The following is a 17,898-nucleotide window of genomic DNA, read 5'->3' on the forward strand; positions in this document are numbered from 1 at the left end:
TTTATTTTTTATGAAAACGTACAACCAATGTCTAGTTCGGACTCCACTCGGTCCTATTACCATCATAAATTGCACACATAACCCTTATCATATTAGTATATTTAGTGCATACTTACAAAAAAAAAAGAACATACAACAATAAAAAAAATACCCTACTATGTAAAAGTACATGTAAACGGGGGAGTTGTGAAAGGCCACTTAAACCAGCGAAACGTCATGCTTCACCATCTTTGTAGATAAGCATGCAATCAATACATCTTTTAACTATTCAAAGTTTGAATGTAATAAGTTATTTAACAGTTTGAAAGACTTTGACAAAGGAAATATTAGATTTTTAGCTTTGATTGACAATGGTTTCCATTTAGCGTCTGTTAAAGTTCTAAATAATTACAAGTGTCAAGTCTCTGTCTCTCCTGCTGGAACACTTATGATCATTATTTGTTTGCCCAATGTCGATCATAAATCCCTTTATGCTTTACGCTGATTAAAAAAAAGACACCCACATGCTGGAAAGCGATATCTAACGACATTCGACGTTTCTGGTTTTTCCCTCTCTATTTGCTTCTGCCACCAGTTTACACTGATGATGTATTAAGTGTCATGTCTATGTGGCACCTTTGTGATAGCCGCTGTTTATTGATCTTAAATCATTTCAAGCTTTACTTTCATTAGCAAAGCACTACCGTTTAAACTTAAACAGTATCCTTCAGCTTTAGTCGTGTTACCATTTACAGTTTTTCTTTTAAAAATATTAAAAATTTATCTTACGTGTTTCATTTGAATTTTCTTTGGCAGCTTCGGTAAAGATCGCTAGCTTTTCCATAATCATTAAAGACACTAACGTCATGTTTAGACAAGCAGTTAACATATTGAACGAACAAGAGATAAAACGAAAAAATGAACACGAAGTCTCGCTATAAATAGAAACTAGAAGTCGTTTAAAGACGTCTGAGATTTTAAGAGAGGCGAATTCCTGACACGTTTTGACTTTTCAGACCAATTTTGATTCCGGTAGATGTTAATTATGTCTTTTCGACACGTAGTTATTGAAAACTGTACAGTAAATGGTTTGAACCTGGGGGTAACATGTAATAGTGTAGTTTGATCGTCCGGGAGAGTGAGCGGAAGTCATTATCGGAGTCGAGTGAATAGTTGTTGCCACTGAAGTGTTCTTAGTCCGGTTTGTATAAACTGATTGGTCAGTTTTGCCGTGATGTTATTGGCTGTAAGACTCAAGTGGCGTAGGTCGGTTGGGATTAGTCGGTCTCCATCCGTTGTGAAGTTAGGTCTTTCTTTTCACTTCGTTTATAATGTTAATGTCGTGACTGAGTCGTTTGTATGGTGCCAGTAGTGGTTGACACTTGTTAAGGGGAGTCTGTTCCAATTTAGTAAACCAGCTATGCAGGGTCAGTCGTTGAAAGTCATTGGTGCTGTAGGTTAGGCATTGCGCAGAGTCCCAGTCAAAAGTGTGGTTCATAAGTCGGTGATGTTCGGAGAACCACAGAAAGAAATAATAGGTCGCATTGGGAAACCAGGTTTGTGTAGATTCGGCAGACCGTAAAGTTTCAGTGGCTGTGGTACTGAACACCCTAGTCGGTAGTAGCGCTGGGTGTCAATGGCGTTTGTCTTTTTGAGCGTCAGTAATGTGCTGTTGAGCTTGCGTTGAAGCGCTGGAGTCGGGTCACTTTTGAGTTCCTCTTAGGTTGGTTGAAAAACTATGTCCTCGTCGTTTTTCAGTCATGTAAGGGCATGTTGTTCGACTAAGGTGCTCAGTACCACAGCCACCGAAACTTTATGGTCTGCCGAAACTACACAAACCTGGTTTCCCAATGCGACCTATTGTTTCTTTCTGTGGTTCTCCGACATACCAACTGTCCAAGTACCTTACGAAAATACTACAACCGCTCACCGACAAATCCAGACGTAAACCACAATCCGCCAGACGTAAACCACAATCCGCCGAGGACTTCACTGTACAGATACCTGACGACTATAAACTAATGTCATTTGATGTGAAATCGCTTTTTACAAGCATTCCACTTCAACTGGCACTACAATGTACTGAGACTGCTATCTTACAATCTACCGACCCCTTACCACTACCGACAGAGGACATTATGGACTTACTAAACCTTTGCCTTATGTCAACTTACTTTCAGTACAACGGTAAACACTACAAACAGTTACATGGTACAGCTATGGGGTCTCCAGTTTCTGTTGTTGTAGCAGAAATTGTGATGCAGAACATCGAGGAAAGCGCCCTCTCAACTTGCCGACAAACGATACCGCTCTGGTTACGCTACGTTGACGATACTTTCACTAGAGAGGACGAAGAAAATGGTAAACTACCTTTTCTAGACTGCATGGTAAGTCGTGACGACAACTCACTACGGACAACAGTTTACAGGAAACCGACACATACCGACAGATTACTGGACGAGTCATCCTACAACCCGACATCACACAAAGCCACAACTATCAGGACTCTTACGCGACTAGTGGAACTAGTATGTAACACGATAGACAGCTTATCCGACGAGAACAAGTACCTTGTCCGTGTTTTTTCACCAACTACTTTCAACGACTGGAAAAGGTATAAGGAACTGAGAAGAGTATAAACAAAGCTTTGAAAAGAGCGGAAGCAGAATACTGGAAGAAGACGTTAAGTGAAGCGAAAGGAGGACCAGAGGATTTTGGAAGATTGTGAGACAGCTGACAGACAAGAAAATACTTGTAGCAAGATAATTGGCCCAATGAGAGATGAAAACAATACATTAATTCATGACGATCTTGTCAAATCGAAAACCATGAATTCGTTATTTGCCACAGTTGGCGAAAAACTAGCATCCCATTTTCCTCCAACTGCCGCAGATAAGTCTTACATCGCAAGAGTAAAACCCAACGATATCTGAAGTTGTGCTTGATACCGACGGGTTTTATAATAAGCTGAGAAAAGTGAACATCAGTAAAGCTTATGGTTGTGATGGTATAACACCAAAGGAAATGGAAATCGTTGCCAAGGAGATCTGCTGCAGTATTGCTCACAAAGGCAAAATGAGCTACTATGAAGGAAAATATCCAACTCAATGGAAAATTGGTAAATTCAAACTCTTGCACAAGGGAAGTGATAGTGGGGAGTGTGGTAAATACAGACCCCTGACTGTGTTGAGCATCCCAGTTAAAATCAATGAGTCTATCATTTGTGATACAAACGACCCTTATTTAAATGAGGTGCTGCATAAAAACCATTGGGGATACAGAAAGGGTCAGTCATCAGAGTCACTCCTTCTGTTCCTGACGGAATCTTGGAAACGACCAATAGATGAAGGGAAAGTTGTAGAAGCAATTTTGATTGATTTTAAAAGGCTTTCGACTCTGTAAATCATGACATTTTATACTACAAAATGCATGCTTGCGGCCTGAGTGGACAGTTATTTTACTGGTTGCATGGCTATGTATCAAGCCGACGGCAGTTTGTAGAGTAAAATGGCATCATATCACCTCTATTAGAAGTAAGATATGCGGTTCCTTTGGGTTCACTTTTATGCCCAATACTTCTTTCCATTTATGCAAACGATTTTTCTGATAGTATATCACAAGGTGAAGCGGATGATACAACAGCTTTCGCAATAAGAAATAGCACCGATGAGTTCGTGGTAAAGTTAAATCTTCTTTTTTGAGAAATTCGCCATACTTGGTGTGAATTTAACAAACTTACCCTACATACTGGAAAAACTGAAGTAATGATAATGCAAAAGAATCGATTTGTAGGACCTTTATTACCAGTTGGATGTGGCGATAAATTTTTTGAATACATTGCCAAAACAAAACTATCAGGAGTTCTGGTTGATAACCGACTGCTATGGAGAGAACATATAGACAGAGCACAAAAAGCTTTAGGTAAACAGCTACGTGTTTTGAGGAAGATTAGTTATCTTAAATCACGTCTTTTGGTAGAAATTTATTTTAAGACTGTAATCCCTTGAGTGACTTATTGTATCGGAGTCTGGGGAAGTTGCTCTGTTGCTATGTTTGATATGGAAAACGTGCGCATCAAGGTAGTTTGAACCATAAATAAAATATAGAAGAACTATTTGGACCATGAAGTCCTTGACCTTATCAAGTGGCAAGACTTGGGATACCTATATAAAAGAAGATTAGAAATTGAGGTTTTTAAAGTCAAGCAAGGCTTGAACAGCAGAACACTTTCGTTTTTTCACTTTTACTTAATCGAAGCGCAAAGGCCCACTCCTTGAAATCAAACGCATAAAAACAGATCTTGGGGAGGAACAGTTTCAATTTCAGGGCCCCGATTTCATGGAGTTCTCTTGGCAGTTCATCAAGGCTCTTAGATAAATTTGAGAATTTCAAAACAAAGCTAAAAGGCAACAATACTCAGTTAAGAAAAGTGACATTTGTTCCAGGAACCATTACTAATCTTAGAAAAGATGAAAGACGGAATTTTGTTAATTATTAACTTACTAGTGGTATTCTAAGGTAATATATATTTTTGACTCTATAAACATTTTTTTTTCTTAAATACCCCTGAAAATATTTTTAATAGAAAGGTTCACTTAATGATTTTGTATATTTTGTGAGAAAATTTCTATAAACATTTTAATAATTAGGCTTAATTTATAACTTTGTATAGATAATAGGTAGGTCCACAGCAGCTTTTTTAGCCGCCACTTTGCGACCTACGTTAACAAATAAAGTATGTGTGTGCTTATGTATGTATGTAAGGGGCAGGGAGCATCCCTACTCCTTCCGTGATTACAGCGTTTGAAATGATGTTAATATTAACAAGCATAAATTCTGATCATGTGTAACTTCTTCCATATTTAGATGCAGGCCTAAAATCTGTCGTAACACAAACTGGATAGTGATAACACGGAGAAACATTTCAATAAGCGACGCAGGCCTTTCCGCCGAAGAAGAGACCATCACCATAAAAACCGTTTTTTGCGTTTTCAAGCTTATCTTAATTCTAACCAACTAATACAGCCGCTACGATCGGCCTACAAGCCATTTCACAGCTGCGAAACCGCCCTTGTCCGTGTTCAAAACGACATTTTGCTTGCTACTAATAATCGGCATTGTGTCATGCTCCTGCTACTTGATCTCTCCGTTGTATTTGACGCTGTTGACCATGAAATACTGCTCAAAGGATTGACACTTTGTGGCACTGCACTCTTACTAACCGCACGCAAGTTGTCTTAATCAACGAGAAGAAGTCAGTGTGGAGTACCTCAAGGCTCTGTCTTTGGGCCCATCGTCTACTTACTTTACACTGCTCCACTTGCCGACATTCTGCGTTTCCACTACATGGAATTTCATTTCTACGCCGATGACACTCAGTTATACATTTCTGCTAACGACGATTTAGAATTAACCAGCAGCATCGCTAAAATTGAGGAATGCTTATCCGATCTTGATAATTGGATGTCCTTAAACAAGCTGAAACTAAACAAAGACAAAACTGAACTTCTTTACCTCTACTCAAAGCATAGCCCTCAGCAGTCCTTACCTCCACTTCGTTCTAGATCTGATACAATCCAGCCGTTTCCCAATGTCTCTTACCGCCGAGGAGGCCAATTTGGTGCCGTAGAGGAAAACGTGATGTAATGCTAGGAGTAACCTGCGATAGAACAGTATCCCACTCAGGAACTAGAAGTAAAAACTGCTCCACTAAGTTGTAACTTTCGATGCAAAGTGCCACTTTGCATAACGACTCTTCCTTCGACCGTCCACGACGCCAGCCACTCTTAAAAGAACTGGCTTTAGGTCCTTCATCTCACGGCAGTAAGATTGATTTGAAACCGTTCTTAGGATGCATCGCCGGATTCGACATTGAGAATTTTAAACGGCATCACGTATTTATATTAACGAAACTGAACCCAAGAAAGCTTTTGAATAGAACAATGTTTCCAATGTCAAACTCTAACACTTCGCTAAAGTATAGTCAAACACAATAATACTAATTTAACCTGAAAATTGAGACGATAGGAACTCTGGAGTAAAGTTCGTGGTATATTAAAAAAACAAAACTTGATCAGTGATCGACTCAATGTGCTTCAGTTAGTGTACTGACATCTTTATATTAAACTTGATTATAAAACAGCATTGATACCAGTGCAAAGTTGGAAGTTTACGGACTAAAAGTTCTAATTTTATACAAAATGTATTAATTTTCAACGAATATTTAAATCTTTCTTAACCGCCCTGTCATTTTATTTGGAAACCTTCAGCAACAGAGGATTGAGGGACCAAGATATTGTGCTCGAGGTCCGTGCGCTGCAATGCATTAAAACCCTCTCTGGGATGGTGTTGAAGGAAACTGTAAAGGAAGCTTCCATGCATCAATGTCGATCGTAGGAACGATATTACTAACATCACGGTTATCCACAACGGGCATCTGCTTTAATAATTGTCCAGTTGAGATATTCAACTTATTCCTTCTTTGCGTAAGAACAAAATAATTACAACAAAAAAGCGATAAAAGTGCCAAATAGAAAAATTCCCATGAGAGGGTAGGGCCGTCCTTCAGAAGAAGCTACAAGACAAAATAAATTCAATTAGTTTTCTCATGAATGAAGGTTTTCATAGGGGCATTAAAAGATGTAACCCTGTTAGGGCTATAGGTACAGCTCAAGTGGGGGACATGCCACCCCTTAAACAATAAAATGATGGTTCACAAATTCAGTATACTCCGCCAGAAGGTTAACCTATTGATGCAAGGTAATAGCCCTTTAACTGAAGGTTGTGATAAATTCGAAGCAAAAACAAGCTTAGAAGCACAGTTTGCTTACCCTTACACTGCCTGCCATTTCCGTAATATCCTTTACTACAAGAACAACTGTATGATCCCCAGGTATTCGAGCACTGAGCTTTTGCGTGACAACTATGGATACCCTCTCTGCACTCATCCACATCACGACACGAAAAACCATCACCATGGAAGCCGGGTTTGCAACTGCATGTATAAGAGCCATCGGTGTTTCTGCAATCTGCATCCCTAGCACAATACTGACCACTACTGCACTCGTTTTTATCGAGGCAATTTTTCCCGTCACCTTGGTATCCCGCAATACACTTACAGCTGAAAGAACCAGGTGTGTTCGTGCAACTTGCTTTCACACTGCATTGAGCCATCGCTTCCTTGCACTCGTTGATATCTGCGAAGGAATTAAATACGTTAATTATCCCTCTCATCCAAAGATAGAATATTAAATGAACAGAAACCCTAGAAATATCAAGCTCCTACCACAGGACCGGAAGTGTCTAGAAAATAGTCATAATAGTGACGGCCATAGGCTACCTATTTATAGCGCTTCACTTGCTAATTTTATGTTTACCGTTGCATGACTGTCCATTTCCACGATACCCGTCGTTACATATGCAGCTATGCAACCCTGGGATGTTTACACATCTGGAGTGAGGGCTGCAAAGATGACTTCCGTCGCTGCACTCATCAATATCATGACAGGATCGTCCATCCCCCATGAATCCTTTGTGACACTTACAACTGTAAGAGCCGACAGTGTTATTGCAGGATGCAAAGACACTGCAATCGAATGTGTTAGTCTTGCATTCGTCGATGTCCTGACAAGACCGTCCATCGCCTTGGAATCCTTCCAGGCAACTGCACATGTAGGAGCCAACGGTGTTATTGCAGGATGCATGAACACTGCAAGTGTGTGTGTTAGTCTTGCATTCATCGATGTCCTGACAAGACCGTCCATCGCCTTGGAATCCTTCCAGGCAATTGCACATGTAGGAGCCGACGGTGTTATTGCAGAATGCATGAACATTGCAAGTGTGTGTGATAGTCTTGCATTCATCGATGTCCTGACAAGACCGTCCATCGCCTTGGAACCCTTCCAGGCAACTGCACATGTAGGAGCCGACGGTGTTATTGCAGAATGCGTAAACACTACAGGCGTGTGTGTTAGTCTTGCATTCATCGATATCATGACAAGACCGTCCATCACCTTGGAATCCTTTCAGGCAACTGCACATGTAGGAGCCGTGGGTGTTATTGCAGAATGCATAAACACTACAAGCATGTTTGTTAGTCTTGCATTCGTCGATATCATGACAAGACCGTCCATCGCCTTGGAATCCTCCCAGACAGTTGCAAATGTAGGAGCCAACAGAGTTATTGCAGGATGCATGAACACTACAAGCATGTATGTTAGTCTTGCATTCGTCGATATCATGACAAGACCGTCCATCGCCTTGGAATCCCTCCAAACAACTGCACATGTAGGAGCCGACAGTGTCATTGCAGGATGCATGAACATTACAAACGTGTCCGTTAGTCTTGCATTCATCGATGTTATGACAAGTCTGTCCATCACCTTGGAATCCCTCCTGACAACTGCATGTGTTGGAGCCTTGAGTGTTTTTGCAGGATGCATGAACACTACAGTTGTGAGCATTAGTATTGCATTCATTAATGTCGTAACAAGACCGTCCGTTGCCCGTAAATCCATCAAAACATCTGCACTCGTAGGAGCCTACGGTGTTGTCACACACTGCATGGTCGCTGCAGTCGTGCATTTTGCTCTGACACTCATCGATATCCTCGCAGGAGTAACCGTTGCCGAGGAATCCGGTCAAACAGCTGCAATCGTACGAGCCGATGGAATTTATACAAAGTGCATGCTGACTGCATGTGGCAGGATTTCTTTCACATTCATCAACGTCCTTACACGAGAATCCATCTCCTTGGAAGCCATTATTACAAACGCAATTAAAATGAGACTTATCTTTTGGATTTGTTTTGCAAGTGGCGTTTTCATCACAAAATGGCTTCTGACGGCAGTTAAAACTCGTTGCTGGTGCTGGTGCATCTGTTGAGGAGAGACGAGACGGATCAAAATTTTTATTCTAGATGGCTGATAATTTCTCATTATATCATTATTATTATTTAGGCGAATTTGTTGGAGACACAACGTTAATTATTAAGCAGATCAAACCAAGAGACAAAAGCTTTCGTACGAGACAACATCAGTACGTTCAAATCGCTTATCGAAGCCTTTTCTTGTTCTCAAGTTCACAGTCGAGAATAAGCTTAAACTGCTGATATCCATCGCTGTTCTGTTCGTATCTTTAAGAATTAGGCTTCGACTTAGACAAAGATTGGATGAAAGGACATTGCTGAAACAAAGTATCGGTGAATTAGCTAGTTAATTTTTGTAAGAATGTTGAGCAACTCTCACGCCAACAGTTAAATTTTCAGGGATTCATATTAAGCACTAGCAAAAACATGTATGTGATGGCTATATATTGCTATGCTGAATTCAATCCTTTACCCAGCGACAAAGAAATAATTTCCGATACTCACCTCCGGTTTTGAGAGTTTTTTTAGTTAGTGATGTCAGTGCAAATATTAGACCAAAAAAGGTAGCCACGATGAACAGAATTAGAAGTCCTGCCTTCCAATTCGACTTGATCGATCCGTTTGTGGCCGTTAAGAAGAGTACTCCATGCTTCGATTCTTTCCCTTGATGTTTCTTTTCTATCGCACTCAGTAGTTTGCTAATACATGGTATTATTATCTCTAAGGAATATTCAAAAAGGAGTCGAACATACGAATGTCGCTATCCAAATGTGAATTGCAACCTCAGTATATTTGAGCTATTTAGGTTTCTCAGAAATCTGCCGGGGAACCCTCTAATGCTATACGTATTAATCTCTCATTGGTTATTGAAAGAATTAACCTGTTCATTAACTAATGTCACGCTGCGTGCTGTAAAAGTTTTGATGTAGCCTCAAAGAGGGTGACTTCGATCCTTGTCACGCTGCGACCGATTTCGGTTTAATGCTCCTGATTTGTGTACAAACATTGCATTAATTTGCGGTGTCATTTTACTAGATGATGAAATCAAGATCTAAAGAATGTGCCTAGATTATGACAAGAAATAGGCAAACAGCTCTTCTTCATTCCGTTCTTTGGCATTCATCTCTGCCATGTTAAACCGGTGCACTTCCTTTAAAAATTATAAAACAGATGTAAAAGCGGCTGTCTGTCACAGAAGTGCTGTTCAATAGTGCGTAAATTTTTTGTTGGCTCGACAGCAAATAAACGCTGGAACCCCGATCAAACACCGGAGCCTTGGTGTGATTTCAAGCCCTATGTTCTATTCGATGTGGGCATTAGGCTCTCTTTGTGCATGAACTGATGATAACAAGATTAAAACCGAAAACAAATAAGCAGCCTAAAACTGATATGTTTGCATCATAATCCAACCCATTTTACATAAGACGTAAAATGTTGTGAGAAATAATTTTATCGATCTGATCTAGGCAGATTATTGAAGCCATTATTACAAACACAAGTGAAAGTTCCCTTTCCTTAGAATACACTCTGCAACTAGCATTAACATCACAAAAGGACTTCCGTATGCAGTTAAAAGTGTTAATCGAACTTTGCCTTTCTGTTTTGGAGAAATTAAAAGTTATCCCATTAACCACTATTATTACGACTGTTGAAACCTCTCAAGTGACCATATCAAACGAGTTAATCTCAATCTCAAAAGTCGCTTTGTGAACGCATAGAGTAAGTTACCACAGCGATAACCTTAAGCTACATTGACTGTAGTTTAACTTTTTGAGTCATCAAAATTTGCTTAGCGAAGCATTTCCGTTGCTTTTCACGGTCTAAGTAGTGTAAGTAAAGAATTCTCACACTTTCATGCTTTACCGCTTTTCTTGTTGTCACTATTTATCATAATTAGCATTGTTCTACTTACTACATAATTCAACTTCAACGCTTTGTACATTAATTAACTGAAGATGACAGAAGTATCTGTCGAAACATGTTTTACGGACTTAAAAGTTTTGTCGCTTTCTTTAAATTCCTGACCTGCCTGCTAATATCAAGACCCTTTGGAAATTACAAAATATAATAAATCTTTCAAATACATGCCCTTGCATGTGTCCCGATCATGCACTTTAGCGAATAGTATACCAGCGAGTTGTTTCGGGTACTAAATACCGATTAAAAATGCTTCTCACCCCTTAATGATTAACTAAACTCACCTCCGCTTTTGGGGCTTCCAAATATCAGTACAAATATGACCACAGCTACAAGGCACGTAACACTAGCAATGCAACATATGAAATTCTTCCACCGAAATTCTTTCAAACTTGAAATGTTAAGTTTCTGCTCGGGTTTTCCTTCTTGACATGACATAGTTATTTACCCAGGTTGCAGTTTTGGCAAACAATAATAATAGAATAAATATAAAATGTGTATTCGATACCTGTCGCTTTCAAGTGCAATGCGAAGTCATAACTGACTGAGTCTTTTCAACGACGCAAGTAAGATTTCTCGGAATTTAAGTCGGGGAACCCCCGCTCGGTTCGGCAAGGTTAACCCTCATTGGTCACCGCGTGACACATGCAAGTGACGTAAGAGATAATATAACATATTCGTGGCATCATCGGCACTTTGCGGAGCTCAACCTCGCAGGGTTGCGGTTAACAGTTTATAAAATGCTTTTCCCACAGACGCCAGAAAGCCTTGAGATTTATTGAAATACCGAATAGGTCAAATGGAATTTACAAGTTATTGTTTCTTACATAAAAAAAACTGATTAACTGTTATTAATACGCCTGGAACGTTAAGTTCAGCCTGCGCTCTCTTCTTTAACGTGACTTTTATTTATTTCGCTGCTTGAGGAGATGATAAATGAATATCATAAAGTTAGATTTCAGTAAGAAGCTTGACTCTCCCAATGTCTCTCACCGCCGAGGAGGCCAATTTGGTGCCGTGGAGGAAAACGTGATGTAATACTGGGAGTAACCTGCGATAGACTAGTATCCCACTCAGGAGCTAGAGGTAAAAATTGCTTTACGTAGTTGCAACTTTCGATGCAGAAGGCCACTTTCAATGAATAAAGACTCTTCCTCCGCCCGTCCATGATGCAAGCCACTCTTAAGTCACTGGCTGAAGGTCCTTCATCTCACAACAGTAAGACTGGTTTGAAACCTTTCTTCGGATGTATCGCTAGATTCGATATTTAGCCCTTATCGTGCGGCTCCCGCAACATTCCGGGCGCACGTTTTTACCCATGTAGAGGGTTCCCGGAATATTCCGGGTTTCCGAACATCATTGTTTTATTGGCGGAGAAGTTCGGAATTTGTCGGGCTTGTGTGGGTTTACCTTCATGGGCCAATCCAAGGACATAAATTAAGCATCCGACAGAGTTCCGAAGATCCGAGTAGAATAAAAGAATTAATTAGCATGAAATATATTTTGTTGCGCGGTAACACTGGTAAACAAAGATGGCGGCCAACACTGTATTTGTTGATAATGGAACTATCGATGAAGTTGTCGGCGGTGGGGATAGCGATTTAGATGAAAACACGGATAATTCTGAAAGCAGCAAAGAAGAAGATGACAGAAAAGAAGAAAACAGTGATGGCGAGGAGGAGAGCGAAGAAAAAACCGAAGAAGACAACTGGGTCCTTGGTGAGGGTTGAATGTGGAGCTTCCTGACAATCCATCATTCTCTGACCACATTCATCTCCGCTTCCCTGAAAACCCATTCGATGATATTGCTTCCCAAGCACATAAATCTGCAACGGAAACAATCGCATCTTTACAGCAAAGAGATCGTTTACCTCAGCACTCGAGGTTTAGAAATTGGCCTGATGATGGTGTGACATCTGGTGACCTGAAAGCTTTTCTTGCCATGATAATTGCAATAGGCCTGGTGAATCAAGAGAATATCCAGGATTACTGATCAACCGTCGAGGTTTTATCTACGTCCTTTTTCCCTCAAATTATGTCAAGAGACAAATTTATGAACATTTTAATATTTTTTCACTCGTGTGATAATGATAATTATGTTTCTCGAGGACAGGAAGGGTATAACCCAGTAAACAAGCTTGGCACTATATACAGTGTTTTCACTGGGAACTTTTCAGATATCTGGAAGCCAGGCAAAAATATTTGCATTGACGAGGGAATGGATCAGTATGGTGTTGAGTTATACCAGTTGTGTGACTCAAGTAATGGTTATTGTTATATGTTTGAAATTTACACTGGTGTAAACCCAGATCCACCCAGTGCTAAAGGTTAAACATATGACTTAGTTTTGAGGCTCATGCAACCTTATTTGAATGTGGGTAGGTGTTTGTATGTTGACAACTACTACACATCACCTACTTTATTTGCTGAGCTCTATAGGACAAAAACTGGGGCCTACCGAACAGCCCGCTACAGGAAAGGTATTCCTAAGAATTTAAAATGGCTCAGAAGAAAAGAAAAGGTGACAAATTTTTTATGATCAATGGAACTTTGCTGGCAGTTAAGAACAAGTCTCTGTAAGAATCAAACATCTTGGGGAATGAAAATTTTAACCCCCCTTCAAATTTTGCATGCAGTTAGGCGCTCAGGGGGGATGCACAAAAATGCTCTTTTTAAAGGGTGCAGCACTCTTGTTGCCATGGTAACAACGGCTGCTTGTTCGAGGCCTGGGGGCTCATTTTCATACAAAAACGTCGCAAAAAAAGAGTGAAATGTTTATTTCTCTATCTCAAGCTAAATACAACATTACAAATTGGCACCTCTACCATACATAGTAACATCATTCATCTTCACATTGATACAGTCAATTTTCCTTGGGAGTGAAGTTGAACACACTAACAGATTATTCATTTCGGTACAGTTCCGATCATCTTTGTTGTCGGGTAAAACAGGGAAAACGTTTATCTGAATTTCTCCAAAAGTACACCGATTCTGGAACTGAAACTACCCACATAGCTGGTTATAATATTCTAGTTTTTAAAAATGTTAAAATTTCTGCGGGCCTGCCTCTACTTTCCATAGGAGCAATTGGCGAACGAAGCTCAAAAATCAGATATTGCATAATTTGGCGATGTTTACATCGAATGTTCTCGACAACAAATGTTTCAGAAAAATGAAACATGTAAAGCTTTGAAAGAATGTCATCTTATGAGCAATATCCCGAAGAGAAATCTCGCCTCTGGTCGTCATCTTTTAAAAAAAAATTGATCAACCTTCATGGAGGACTACTAGACGTAACTACAAAGATATACCTCAAATCGTGTGCATATCATCCAGATTCCGAGTGCTGCACCTTCTTTCATGGGAATTTGAGCGACCTGAAGTCCTCTGAAGATACACTGTTATGCTTGTATGTCATTTGAAATATGTTGAAGTCGGCTGATCTACACGAAATTATCCTCACACCGGTCATTTGTCATAAACATGTACGTTATCACGATGGCGTGACGCTGTATTTCTCCGTGAAGTTTCTATCGGTCACTCCCAAAAAGACGAGAAATTGATATTTTTCGTATATATCAGCAGATTTCCGCGCATTCTAAGTAAAAACAACCAAAAAAGAAAGAAAAAACCCTCGATTGAACGCTCGTAAACACTGAGAATCTGAAAGCAGAAATTGCAACTTGTCAGCGGCAGTACTACATGTAAAACCCAGTCGCCAATAATAGCAATTTGTACGACTCGCGCAAAAATCATCACAAAGTGGAGATTTTGAACTACTCAGTATCCTTGCAGTACAGCAAATGGAACAGGGATTTCATCACAACCAATTTCCAGAAATGTAGCTTTTTTTTAGGGAGTCTTTCTCGTTCTCGAACGTTATATTGGCTTTGAACCTTGAGATTTATTTCCCTTGACAATAAAATGCTATAGGAAGTGCTTACAAAATTACAAAGGAACTATTTTTGTTGTCGCTTGGACGGAGAAATACATGTTTGTAATAATTAATGCTGTCACTGATGAACCAAAGGGCACAATCTTCTCAGTTATTAGATTGATAATCTCCACAGACTAACGTTATTGGACCGAACGATCTCCTGTTTCTTCCTGGTGAGCCGGCCACCTAAAGGGAAAATCAGAGAGACCTTTGTCTTCCTCTCGTGTAAATCACTAGGAGATTGCGCTATATTCATCTTTCTGTAAGCTTGTAAAAGATATCCGGGAGAAAAGTATGGAAAATAATGGTGATGAAATCGCTGTTCTTTTTCCTGAAGGTCCTGAAGCAATCCAGATTACATATTAACCATGGGGAGTTTCGCTCAAGTTACGAGTTGCGATTTGCCTGTGGATAATAAGTTGTTTGAAAGGTGGAATAATGACATTATTATTTCATTTAATCTTTTATTTCGAACTTTGTTATGATATTTTCTTTAACAAGACATAGAAGGAAACATTGATTGACTCGATTGCACTGCGACGGTGATAAGTCTCTCCTCATCATATCTTATGCAAATTTTCTAACAGTTTTCTGACAGTTTTCAGATGATTCGAATTATCTTAGTTCCCGTCACAAGGAAATGATAACTGCCCGAATCTGCTCTTTGTAGGGAGATGCCTATGTCGTTCAAATTGCTATTGTTACAACTGGGTTTTACATGTAGTACTGCCGCTGACAGGTTACGATTGATACTCTCAGATTTTCAGTGTTTACGAGCGTTCAGTCAGGGTTTTCCTCTTTTTTTTTTCGGTTGTTTTTACTTCGGAGTGCGCGGAAATCTGCTGATATATACGAAAAATATCAATTTCTCGTCTTTTTTGGAGCGACCGATAGAAACTTCACGGAGAAATACAGTGTCACGCCATCGTGATAACGTACATGGTTATGACAAATGACCGGTGTGAGGATAGGTTTCATATAGATCAGCCGACTTAACATGTTTCAAATGACATACAAGTATAACAGTGTATCTTCAGAGGACTTCAGGTCGCTCAAATTCCCATGAAAGAAGGTGCAGCACTCGGAATCTGGATGATATGCACACGATTTGAGGTATATCTTTGTAGTTACGTCGAGTGGTCCTCCATGAAGGTTGATCAATTTTTTTTTAAAAGATGACGACCAGAGGCGAGATTTCTCTTCGGGATATTGTTCATAAGATGACATTCTTTCAAAGCTTTACATGATTCATTTTTCTGAAACATTTGTTGTCGAGAACATTCGATGTAAACATCGCCAAATTATACAATATCTGATTTTTGAGCTTCGTTCGCGAATTGCTCCTATGGAAAGTAGAAGCAGGCCCGCAGAAATTTTAACATTTTTAAAAACTAGAATATTATAACCAGCTATGTGGGTAGTTTCAGTTCCAGAATCGGTGTACTTTTGGAGAAATTCAGATAAACGTTTTCCCTGTTTCACCCGACAACAAAGATGATCGGAACTGTACCGAAATGAATAATCTGTTAGTGTGTTCAGCTTCACTCCCAGGGAAAATTGACTGTATCAATGTGAAGATGAATGATGTTACTATGTATGACAGAAGTGCCAATTTGTAATGTTGTATTTAGCTTGAGATAGAGAAAAAAACATTTCACTCTTTTTTTGCGACGTTTTTGTATGAAAATGAGGCCCCAGGCCTCGAACAAGCAGCCGTTGTTACCATGGCAACAAGAGTGCTGCACCCTTTAATAAGAGCATTTTTGTGCATCCCCCCTGAGTACCTAACTGCATGCAAAATTTGAAGGGAGGTTGAAATTTTCATTTCCCAAGACGTTTGATTCTTACAGAGACTTGTTCTTAAATTTAAGGGCAGCAGAGTTTTCCAGATGCTTTCATCAGTTCATTCTGTAGTGGAAGTAGAAGTTGGCCAAAATCACCCTGAAACTGGTGGTCCAATCACTAAACCTGAGATTATTCATGACTACAATAAGTTCATGGGGGCAATTGACAGATGTTATCAGATGGTGGTCTATTCTTACTTAATGTGACACACCATGAAATGGTGGGAGAGAGAGTTTTTCCACCTGTTTTCTTTAAGCATCCTGAATGCTTACATCCTCTGCAAGCAAAGAACCCAGTGACCTGTGCTGCAAAGGACCTTTCAAAAGGAGCTTGTGAAGGAGCTAGTTAGGAATTCTGGCATCTCCCGTTCTCTCACTCCAAGAGGCCATGCAAGGTCAGCCAAAGGCTTAACCCATCTTGAAGTGGGAGGTCACTTCCCAGAGAAAATACTGGGCACTTTGAAGAAGTCCAACATCACCTGGGCATGTATGGTTTGCTTTCCTGCCCAAAAGGACATGAGATAAAAGGAAGAGGCCAGGAGAAGAGTGTAGCTTTCAGTGCAGTGTCTGCAAAGTAGCCCTCTGTATGCAAGACCGCTTCCAGTTGTACCCCACTGTTCAGGACTATGTTACTGCCTATATTCGAAGACACGATGCTAATAATGACAGTGTGGATGCCAAAACTAATTGATTAACTGATCATAACCATTATTCATCTTTTGTCTGGTTTTGTTAGGTTTTGAAGTCAATTCAAACACAGAAATAGATAAAGTTACAACATAGACCCATACAACTGGGCTGACTGTTTTGAACTACTTCAAAACCAAACAATATATATAAATTCCTAATTTTGATTATGTGTTCACTTGACAAATATGCAGTCTTGCTACTGTATTGAGAAAAAATACTGTCACAGTCACAGGAATTGTTTTATTAGGCTTGTGGACTGGGGCTTTACTCTGGTTTCCATTTTAGGCTTGTACAGATAATTTTTGGAAGAAATTAATATGATCTGTTTTTTGTTAATGTGTAATTTTTGTCAAGTTTTTCCAAAAACATGATTTTATAGCTAAATTTTAAAAGCAATTTAAGTTAAAAGTTATTGTAATAGAATAATCAGAAAGGAAATTTCTTAAGCTTTAATTTGATATATACCAGGTTGTTGGGATTTGATGAAAAGTAAAGCTTTCACTGCTAGTCAAAGGAACAACTGTCATGTATAAGTGCGTTACTAAAAATAAAGTCAGTTTAAGGGATTATAACCGGAACTTGAAGTTAGCATGCTAAGGGCTAAATTATAAAAGGCATCACATATTTATATAAACAAAACTGACCCACTAAGAGAGCATTTTAAT

At 39.6% G+C, this 17,898-nt stretch overlaps 1 protein-coding gene and 1 pseudogene across 2 annotated transcripts; one reads left to right on the forward strand and one right to left on the reverse strand.

The window, feature by feature from the left end:
- Positions 1-4,583: 4,583 nt before the first annotated feature.
- On the reverse strand, positions 4,584-11,306 carry LOC131780865 (fibrillin-3-like). 2 transcript variants are annotated; one of them, XR_010718069.1, is made up of 5 exons: positions 11,047-11,306; positions 7,356-8,855; positions 6,810-7,175; positions 5,528-6,553; positions 4,585-5,463 (listed from the first exon to the last, which is right to left on the reverse strand). XR_010718069.1 is itself a non-coding variant. In XM_066169266.1 (4 exons), exons 1-4 carry the CDS (start codon positions 11,198-11,200, stop codon positions 6,480-6,482), a joined length of 2,094 nt encoding a protein of 697 aa, XP_066025363.1. In that variant the 5' UTR covers positions 11,201-11,306; the 3' UTR covers positions 4,584-6,479. The 2 variants fall into 2 exon arrangements, 1 of the variants encoding a protein (XP_066025363.1); XM_066169266.1 differs by having other exon boundaries at positions 4,584-6,553.
- A 4,164-nt stretch (positions 11,307-15,470) lies between these two features.
- Positions 15,471-17,867, forward strand: LOC131780866 (piggyBac transposable element-derived protein 4-like; annotated as a pseudogene).
- Positions 17,868-17,898: the final 31 nt, after the last annotated feature.

This window comes from Pocillopora verrucosa, chromosome 1 (assembly GCF_036669915.1).
Source record: "Pocillopora verrucosa isolate sample1 chromosome 1, ASM3666991v2, whole genome shotgun sequence".
Lineage (NCBI taxonomy): Eukaryota > Metazoa > Cnidaria > Anthozoa > Scleractinia > Pocilloporidae > Pocillopora > Pocillopora verrucosa.